Source organism: Megalops cyprinoides, chromosome 15 (assembly GCF_013368585.1).
Source record: "Megalops cyprinoides isolate fMegCyp1 chromosome 15, fMegCyp1.pri, whole genome shotgun sequence".
NCBI lineage: Eukaryota > Metazoa > Chordata > Actinopteri > Elopiformes > Megalopidae > Megalops > Megalops cyprinoides.
The window spans coordinates 24,582,936-24,593,763 of record NC_050597.1 but is presented as its reverse complement, the minus strand read 5'-3'; the positions used below and the strand labels follow the sequence as shown (position 1 = coordinate 24,593,763).

The 10,828-nt window shown below is 46.4% G+C and overlaps 1 protein-coding gene across 1 annotated transcript; it reads right to left on the bottom strand.

Moving 5' to 3' along the window:
* Positions 1–1,960: 1,960 nt before the first annotated feature.
* myoz1a (myozenin 1a) lies at positions 1,961–10,556 on the bottom strand. Its single transcript, XM_036546785.1, has 6 exons — positions 10,302–10,556; positions 8,415–8,508; positions 4,016–4,203; positions 3,270–3,537; positions 2,916–3,096; positions 1,961–2,598 (listed from the first exon to the last, which is right to left on the bottom strand). The coding sequence occupies exons 2-6, from the start codon at positions 8,497–8,499 to the stop codon at positions 2,364–2,366; spliced, it is 957 nt and encodes a 318-aa protein (XP_036402678.1). The 5' UTR covers positions 8,500–8,508; positions 10,302–10,556; the 3' UTR covers positions 1,961–2,363.
* Between the last annotated feature and the right edge of the window lie 272 nt (positions 10,557–10,828).

Sequence of the window (10,828 nt, the reverse complement as noted above, 5' to 3'; positions counted from 1 at the left end):
TGCCTGCAACCGCACTCTTAGCTGACGAAGGAGGCGTGCCATTTGAAATCGACGCAGCGGGAGCAGCAGTAGTAGTAGCGTTTGACATAAACTCACCTGACGCAGTAGTTCGGGTCACAGCTCCCTTGAGTTCGGGGGGTTTCTGGTGTCATTGCTGCCAGGCAATCAGGAGCCTCATTTTAACCCTTTCACATCCACATCCCACAACAGTCCCACTGCAGCTATTCCACCATCCAGCCCCGCTGTGCTGCTCCGGCTCTGCTCCCACTCACAGGTTTGCAGACGTCCCGCTGCGGCTCAGCCCAGGAAAATGCACCCGTCCGAATCTCTGTGGTCCCGTTGCAACGCAGTCACCCCCTCCTCCTGCGCAGGACAGCGAGAGCACCCCTCTGCCTCCCGCACGCGCGTGAACGTGAGGGGAGGGATACCCTCTCGCGTGATTGATGGGGCTTCGCTTCCCTGCTTCCTGCAGGAGCGGCGGTGCCAGCGGTGCTCCGAGCGCATGACCGTGCAATACCCCCCCACCACACACACGCATACACACACACACACACACACACACACACACACACACACACACATACACACACACACATACACACACACGCGCACACCCTCACATACACACACCCTCTGGGCATCCGGAGATCTCAGGAGGAGGGCTGTAGTAATATAGAAGCAAGCCCCTGCCGCCGGACGGCACACAGACCCAGCCGTCCCCATCCACCACTGCATCTGCACTGCAGCTGTGGAGCCAGGGCAGGGGGCTGCTGCAGCCCATTCACGTTCCACAAATATACCCTCATCATTACTGTCCATATTCTGGAGGGCCATCATAATGTATTGCTTCATTATACAGCATTTGAAAACGGCAATTGCAGTCAACGGGATATGAGGCAAACCTTAAAATGTGTTGTCAGAGGGATGAGTGAAATCGGCTAAGGTGTAATTGTGATTGTAATGAGTCACCGCTGAGTGGCATTCTGTGATGGTTCCAGTGGGAAGTGAGGTCCATGGTTAGGAGTTCTAAAGTGCTTTTTGGATTTTTGTTTCCCATCAGCACCTCTGTGACACACTGCTTAACCTTTTGCCTGTGGCAACACTTAAATTTATAAACAGAAACAATGTATAATTTATAGTGGCAATTCAATTTCTGTCTATACTCTAATAGCTGTTTGTTTTTTCATTTTTTTACCAGTCATGTGTATGTGAGAGTTTTTGTTTTCATCTTGGTCTTAATAAGGAAGAGAAGGTGGGTATGTGTAAGCATGTGTAAGAAAAAAAAATACAGAAAACAGACCACAGGCTTTGATACACTTGAAAAGGTTTATTGCATTTTGGAAGGAATTCGAAAGGAAGAAGCAGGTGTGTGTCATGTTGGCACGCCCTCGAAGCCAAGGGCCCACGCCGTAGCTTTAGCTGTAGCCGAGGCAGCTTGGCACTTCTCCAGGCTGAGAGTCAGATGGAAATGCGGTCAAAAGCACTGGCCTCTACAGCTGCAGACTGAAGCATGATGGGTAAAGCTGACAGCACACCAGCCCTTGCTGACAAGATCAGGCTTTGCGTATAGCAATACTAAAAAAAAAAAAAAGAAATCAAATGGAACTATAATTCTGTTCTAAAGTGCAACACACAAAGAAAGGGGGAAGACAAGCAGGTAAAACAGCCGTTCTCATTTTGAAATCATTCTCTCCGTCTTTGCTATCACAAGCAATATAAGTCACGTGTCCTGTTCTTCCAAGAAAGAAACTGCAGAGCATCACATGTTGGAAAATTCCTACATGATGTACATTGGCATAGCTAAAAATAAATTTAGTTGTGCACGAATGAAGAAAGGAAGGTTTCTCTATTTGTGATTATTAAAGGTTTTCAGTGATCAGTCTCTCCTCAGGTCACTCCTCTTAACACTTTTTTGTTTTTGTGTATGACAGTGTGTCTCCAGTCAAACAGTCTTTTGTCAGAGATCTCAATAAAAAATGTGTGTGAATATTTGTACTACTTCCAGTTTGTGTTTATTTTCCCTCACAATCCCTGCTCTAGGGCCACCTTGACAAGAGTATAAAGAATTCTGAGATGATCTGTGGGGAGGTACTGACTATGGATCTTTCCCATCCCTACACAGGCTGTACAATTTTTTCATTTGAGGCTGATCTGGGAGCAGGTTGATTGTAGCAACAGTTACCACCATTTCGTGCATGTATGACATGTGAGCGTGTTTGGGTGAAAGAGTGCAAGGCTTTGGGTGTGAGAGTGTGGGCGAGCATGTGTGACTGTAAAGTGTGTATCTGTCAGTCTGTGTGTGTGTGGGTGTTTCAGTCTGTGTGAGTGTGTGTGTGTGTCTGTGAGAGAGGGAGGGGCCCCCCTCACAGGTCGTCGGTCTCTCCGTCGAAGGGCATGGTCTCCAGCTCTATGTGGATGTGGCCGGTGTCGCCGCTGCCCACCCAGCCGATGGGGGTGCGGTTGAAAGAGGGCCGCGAGCCAATGTCGTGCTGGTACACGATGGCTGGCTCCGCCTCCTCTGGGGCCGCCTCAATCTCCGGCAACTGAAATGTCAAGAGCTGAGAAGCCTTCTCGAAGCCTCCATAGGGCATAGCAGTCCTGAGCGAACACAGGGGGAGAGAGGGGAGTGCACAGAACAGGCACACAGAGGGCTTCAGATGTGTGCAAAAGAGACAAAAGCATGCAGATTTTGCTACATATGGTGTCATATGGTGTAATACATCAGGATTTTGATGCTGGTGAACATTCAGCCATCTTTAGAAAGCCACTTCCTCAAAGACGCAAGGTGTAATAACCCAGATATTTCAGTCCTGCGGTCTATCCTGTAATCCACACAGCTTCAGTTTTTACATGTTAATCAGACTGATGGCAGATCATGCCCTGCCCTGGCCTACCACAGGAAGAAAACAGTGTACCTGTTGAAGCACTTATACTTTGGCAGATCCTTGTGAATTATTGGCCCCGGCATTTGAGACTTCATGGTGGCCATCAGCTCCTCGTTGCCCTTCATGGCCCGTTCCCAGGGTGATATATATGTCTTCACGAATTCGTGCTTCTTCTTGCCTTTGTCTTGACCAGCACCGGCACCAGCCTCACCTGCAGGAATAGATAGCACACTGATCCAAACGGCTTGCTTTCTTCTGGCACAGATGCAGTTATTTCTTAGAAAATGTATGTGCCATGAATTTCAAAGTGCCAGAATGACATGAGACGGGTGACGTTGGAGTATATCAGCGGAAATCACCATTGGTCACCCTCTCACAACTCACCGTGAATATGTATGCCAACTCCGACCTGGACATGACCAGATCCGCCCTGCCCTTGCCCCCCTGCACCTCCAGCAAGCCCCCCGGCAACTCCAGCCTGTCCACCTGCGCCGCCTACTCCGACCACCTTCACAAAGCTTCCGGGTTTGGGAGGGGGGATGGGTGCGTGACCCCCGCTGCCGGAGCGGCCCACCATCTGCCCGCTGACCAAGTGGCCTCCCACATCCATCATCTTGCCCCCTAAGCTGGGCACCAGGTTCTGGAAGTTCTCCTGGGGGGGGGGCAAAAAGAGGAAACAGGGGTGAGGTTCTTCTCCGTCCAGAGCTCTCCACTTTTTCCAGCATGTTCTCCCCACTGCCTGCCATCAGTTGGTGCAGCATTCTACAGGCGCTCAGCAGGTCTCCTTCTGTCTAAGAAGCCACAGTGTAAGATCTCTTAAAAACAGCAGTAAGTTGAGGTAAAATTATTTACTTGAATTGCGGCAAAGTTGTTTCGGTGTTGTTCAAATTTTGGGTTAATCCCTTCTGTGATAATTGGGAAACCTGTCAATTTACATCAGGGTGAAAGTTAATGATTGTGCAGTCCCACTTTACCAAACCACATTCATTTTGAAGTGACTCATTATCCACATTAGCCTTTCTACGTTAGCAGAGTATACAATATTGGATCAGCGTCTAGAAGTCAGATTTTTCCACAGTATTTCATCAGACTGTATACTGGACCAGAAAGGGCTCTCTCTGATCCCTTACCATGGACTCCTGATTGAAGACATCTGGGTTATTTTCATAAATAAACCTTTCCACTCGTTGCTGCCTCATCTTGAACATCTTGGATCCCCTGTTCTTGAGCAGAGACAGCTCCTCCAGCATGATGTCCTTGGGGGCCCTGATCTTCGTCCCCAGGTCAAACTCAGACGCCTCGGGCTCAGACTCATACTCTGAGAGGAAGAAGAATAATGACTGATAATAAACTCTATTATCATAGTGAGAGAGCACGCCTGAAAGTGCTTTCTGTGCAATAAATCACAAGCAGGTAAAAATACAGACAAAACCAGGGAAAACTGACAGGGAGATAAAAAAGCAAGTATAAGTAAAAGATACAAATTGAAAACTTTAAAAAAGAATTAAAAGGAGTTAAAGCAAGATTTCAATGATGTGTTGAAGGGACCTAAAACCGGAGGCAGACCGCACAGCTCTAATGTTCCCAGCTAAGGTGATCTTGTGGTACATGAAAAACGTAAGCTAACCTCTGGAACTGGAGCGTGTGAAACACAGAGAACACTGTGGGATGCTGAGGCAGCCCCTCACAGCCCTGTTCCTCTACTGAGAAGATGGATGAGCTGGTATGGCACGGTTGCATTTCCATTCCATTACCCATAATGGGAGCTGGAGCACTGGCGTTGCACCGAATGTTGGCACAAACCCAGACTGAGATTCATTTACATCCCGTGGCTGAGGCCTCGCGAAAACACTTCATTCCACATAGCATCTGCGCAGCCCTGGTTGTTTGATCTGATCAGCGATAGCAGGGTAAGTCCCTCTCCCCCTCATACCCTCAGTTTATACTAATGACACAGACAGAGGCAGGGTAGTTACTCCGCTCTCTGAGTCCGCCCACAGCTCACTTGTAAGGATGCCAGCACCAGCTGGGGCACCATGCCAAACTAACGAGGGTCAGCGTCACCTAACAGTAATGAAAAACCACCTGGAGAACCTGAACTGAGCAAGCCAATCCTATTCCACCTCCACAGTGCAAAAGGGTATGTGTATCAGGCCAACAAATGCTCAGTCATATGACAAGGAGAGGGAGCCACATATAGGCCCGACTGCAAACATTCTGACCTTGATGTTGTCCTTTATTGCACCATACTGGCAGTAACCTGTGCATAAAATACATACTGCCAGGGTTTGCATACTTTTGAGCACTGGTAGTTTTCAACTAAGTTCAGGGTAGGGGAATTTGGTAGATTTAATTGCATGTTTATTCTATTTAGTAGTTTGCCATAAAATGATCTAATTCATTTCATGAGATTGCACCAGCCGGCTCTGAGTTTTGTTTGTCAATACCCATAATTCTTTGTCCAACCCACATTACAGACCCACAAATGGATGCTGGGTAAATCCTGGCTGAATCATGCACAGCAGGGAAATTTCATAAATCATCGAGCCCCCCACAGAAGCTGGGCTCCACTTCAGTGATGTGGAAATATGCGTGTTTCTCTCCTGCAAATGGGTTCAGACAGGCTACCGAGAAAGAGAGATGTTGCAGGAGACAAAGGCAGAATCATTTTCATATCTGCATTTCCCTCTATAGTTTACTCAGTACAGACACCGTCAGCGGAAGGCACAGGACTTGTAATTGTAAGCAGGAGGGTCATGATGCAGAATTTCGCTCTTCTCTAACACACATGTGGATGTCATAGGGCCCCCATTTGCAGTGGTTTCTAAGCAGACCTTTTCCCAGTGTTTCTAGGGATTGTCTTTCCTAGGCACAATTCCTCTGATCTTCCTGACAGCTAACATGACTATCCCACTCTCTTCCGGTTATGACCCACACAGCACAGGTTATCTGATGTTGGAGTCGACACGATTTTATTGCTATTTACATAGCGCTCTGCAACCTCAGGGCTGACACTTCCTTACAGCTCTATTAGCTGGAGGTGAGTCCATCTCGAACTGAATGACATCATTTTATCGGCCTCATCAATATTCATACTTCCTTTAAAAAAACAGCTCACCCCATTCATAATCCCATGACTATGAGTTCCTGTCTCTACACCAAATACTTCTCTCTTTCTCAAACACATGTCAAAACATTTACATGTAAAAATAAAAAAGGTGAAGTATAATTATCTATTTTAAATAAATTCATTTTAAAAGTATAAAATAAATATCAAGTGTGAAATAAATATTGCCGTGAAAAAACAGAATTTTACTATGTGGCACATGGGTGAAAGCTTACCTATCCACTCAATGCAATGAAAGGCCATTAAATACTGTAACTTTACTTCACAGAATACATCTATGAGACGGCCAGATCTGAAAGAGTGACAGCCTGAAGTTTAGCAGAGCAGCCACAGTCAAAATAAATCTGCACTGAAAGGTTAATCAGACAATAGCAATCTAGCACATCTATTTACACACAGGCCCACCTAGGGGTATAAGTCTTGATTAGACATTCTCAGGTCTGTTTTCCACTTCCCGTAAGTCACACTTTACAGAGGCACTGAGCAGGTAATTACAGCAATGCCCTGAATGAAGTGTTCTCCTTTGACTTAACGCTGTTTGACCGTGCTGTTTTAATTCAGACGCCGGTGCGTCACCATGGGGGGGATCTGATCGGGAGTGTATGCCTGTTCCTGCACACAATATTTGACTTGGCTGTGCTGGTGGCGGCGCTTGGAGCGACGCGCGGTGCCACGCTGCGTTAGCGCAGCCCTACCGCCGGCTCCCGTCGTCTACGTATCCCGGTACACAACAGCTTTTTGAAGCGCGAAGAAGACTCGTTTTGCAGCACTGGAGCTGCGAAGCTCACACTTCTCAGTAGCCTGTTTTTTCCTTTTTTTGGGAAGTAATTTGGATGAGCAAGAATCTGTTTCAAACACTTATATAGTATAATTGAGTCTTGGGGAAAAAAGCTGTTGACTGTTATTTTCTCCGAGTGATCTGTTGTAGTGCCACAGTGGCTCTGGAGCATAATAGTTATGATCAGCCCCAAAATCAGAAGGGAATGAAGGGATTGTGATGATAATAAAGAACATGACACCCAAAATCTGCAGATTACATTACACAACTGACCTCCATTAAGGCACAATACTCATTAATACGCATGAAGTGCACCAATGTGTGGCCTTTCCAAGAAGAGCTGTGAGATCATAACAATTTACCCAATAAGGCAAAATAATTAGCCTGAAAATAGCTTGTGGTGTATTGATTGTGGCGACCCAATCTAGACCAGTCATCACCACAAGGGCAATTATATAGACCTCTAACCAGCTGACAGCCTATGGGTCTCAGGTCTCCCCTGGACTGTGGTTCCCTAGTGGAATCCTCCTCCTTGCAAGATGTCTGATGGATAACTTTCACCAGATTAGAAGAAATAAATGCATTTGCACTTCATCGTAGTCAATGGTGTTTTTCACACTGCAACTGCTGTCACTGTCCATGACGTGTGGTCATCAATCTTGGTTTGATTTCAGTTGCATCACTAGGGTAGAAATCCATTTAGTGCCAGTGGACCTGTCCCAAAATCACCCACTGGTATGCAGTTATGATACAGACACACAATACAAAAGTCATGGTTGTCAAAACCCAACTGCCCTAGGCAAACCCTCTTTTGGAAGGGAATTCTTCCTTGCAACTGTCACAGTAAATTATGTAAATTGCATAAGCCACATTAATGGAAAAGTTTCTTCTGAAACTTTAACATTCTAGTTGTGTCCCCTAATTTATAATTACCACTCCAGGTTTTTGGACAATAACTGAAGGAAATGTCCACAATGTAGGAGTCACACTCACGTCCTGTTTGGGCCCATTACTGTAGTATCACTGAATCTGAGCTGAGTCTTCTGGTTATGTTACATGGTTGAGGCATGTACCGCCCAGGGGAGCAGGAAGTGCATGCTGGGTATTGAATTGCATTTAATGGCTGGTCCTAAGTGCCCAAGAGAGGTGGATTATCACCTCCACACATTACATTTCTGAGATGCATTAGATACTCCTAAACCTGGAGCATACGCTGACGATTCATATATGTACAACATACAACTGGAACAGACCGTGCAAGTTACTGGGGGGATCTAAGGTTAACATGAAAAACATATCTTGGGTTGAGGCTAACATGGCTGGGGAAAGAGTTAAAGAGTGGAATATGCAGCCTTAGTGGACGTTTTTATGTGTGTAGAGGAATTTATTCTATAAAACCATTCTTTGTGTATGCGCGCATGTGTGTATATGGAGATGAATATACTTTACCTTATCATTGTGTGTATGTGTGTGTGTGTGTGTGTGTGTGTTTGGAGAGAAAAATATGCTGTATGTTCTCATTCTATGTGTGCATCTGTGTGTGTGTGTGTGTGTATGCGTCTGTGTGTGCATGAAGAGGAGTGTAGGGTACCTTACCATCTATATGTATGTGTGTGTTTCTTACCATCCTGCTTGATGTGGGACAGGTCGGTGATGATCCTGGATGGCTTTTTCCTTTTGTTGGGTGCGGGCGTCCCTGACAGAGGCATGGTGGCAGGCTGAGGGGGGCAAAGAAGCACAAGCTGTTTTGGTTGCACCTTTCCACTGCCATTTGCACTCAACAGGACAGGAGTATGCAGGCTGGGCCAAAAGAGCGAGAGGAGTCCACAGTGCTCCCCCGGTGGTCGACATGGAGCACTGCACCCTATGGATGTCAGCATGCTCTTAAAATGGCAACTGAAACCCTGGACCCTAACTCATCTCAAGGCTCTGCAAAGAGCAACAGAATTCCTTCCTTGTCAAGTTGTAAGTGTAAATCTGTGACCTAAGATGCCCTTGCCAACCATATGTCACATGCGAAAGAGATATTAGCTGCATCATCTTTTATTCAGGGAGACAAATCTATCTTAGGTATTAATGATGCTTACAGCAAGAAAAGCATTGTTATAAGAAAGAGCTTGAAGGACATGCTTATAAATAAATAAGAAATATCAGAAGGACTAATGCAAGGTCCAAGATCAAGCCATTTCATCTAGATAAATGTACCGTACAATCTGTATTTTGAAGCCCGATGGCATGGCTGGATCAAAGCATTTTTTATATTCAACATCTGCTGTGCGAATTCTTGAGATATTTTTTTCAGAATATATCTCCACCGTTTGAATAATATGTAGCAGCTTCCACATACAGCTGTGCTGACAGCTTGACGGTTTTATGTGGCTCGCCTTAGCAAAGTGATCTGATAGCAACAGAAACAAAATAACAACGCTAACAAGGATGGCGTGACAGCACTAGTACTGTAGTTCAGTTTTGTTCGTTTTTTTGTGGATGCTTGCAATGTGTGGCAGATCCTCGTTGGTTGAAAGTACAGACTGTGGACTTTTTTCCAGTAGGTATGAGCATCTATGACTGAAACGCCAGATTATATGGCAGCGTTTGAGCATTAAATCCCCACGATTTGTTCAGGTAGTCAAATAAATCTGGACTGGCATGCTATCCCCCTCCATCTGCCATGGCCCAAGGCAGTCTGAAGTTTGCCTTTTAGACACTGGTATTTGGCAGCCTTCAACAAAAATTATTATTGCTATGAATGTTCAGCATTTTTTCCATCTTCTTTGAGGACATTGTGTATATTGCACCGCATTGACTTGACCGTAATCCTATCTTCTGCGGCTATTTTTAAGCGCCATTTTGAAGCAGGACCTTTCTTGGCGAATGGGCACGGTCAGCAAACTGAGAGACACAACAGCGCAATGAACAGACACGCGCACCCACACATACACACTCACATACACGCGCCCACATATGCGCTCAAATGTTCAACCGCACATGCTACACGCAGAACCCGTCCGCCGGGATAATTCGGGTGAGAATTCTCGAATCCCCCCCGAAGCTGCGTGGGGAATGCAGGGGGGGAGCTTTAGGGAAGGAGCCCCTTGTGCAGTCATTACGAGCCATGTCCTCGGCTCGCGTTTCCCAGATGGGTATTCGTGGCTTAGCAGGCTATATAAATCTGCTAGCAGGCAGCAGAGTGAGACGGTCAGCAAATTCTCCAAACCAGCCTGCACTTAAAGACCAGGCAAAGTTAAAAGTGAAAACCACCCAACCTGAATCTGTAACATTCCACTGAAACGCAGAGCCGGGGACACGAGCAGGGAACACGATACAGGGAGGGCTGAGGGGGATAGTGCTGGAGGGGACAAAGCCTTGAGTCGACTCTTTTCTGTGTTTTCCAAGTTCCCAACAGGCAGTTGGCCGCTGTCACACGACTTTACCTCGCTGCGACTGTAGGGTCGTTAGACAATGCATGCAATTAGTAAGGGGAGGTGTTCCGCCGCCGCGATCCACTTACCTAGATTTCTGTGTCCTTGTTGGTGAAGTAAAAAAAAAAACACCAGGAGAGCGGCAGCTTCAGATTAATGGAAAACAGAGTTTAGAAATCCCAGTATCCCACTGACCTGTGGCTCCCCACTACATCCCAGGGTGTGCAATACTCAGGCAGGGTTTGGATGGCAGATCGTCAGGGGGATTTAGCCCCACACCGCACAAAGTGCTGATGCGAAGTGCTGCGATATCAGGAGACGAATACTTTCCTGCAAATGCATCACAGCCCTATATATAGCAACTCTTTTGGAGTTTGTGGGAGGTTATCAGATAGCCTCCAGGCTCGAAGGGGGAATAAGAGGTAATTGATTTGGGTCTACCCCCCTCATTAATTAGCAGACGCTGGACCTGATCGTCACCTTTTCATTCACAAAGAGACCCCAGTGGCCCCGTTCCTTATTGTTCACCAGGTCTTTCTTAGGGAGGGTATCCCCCTACACTGTAGTCCAGAGATCCTCTCAGCCTTAAAGCCTAAGGCGCTGTGTCGTTCTAATC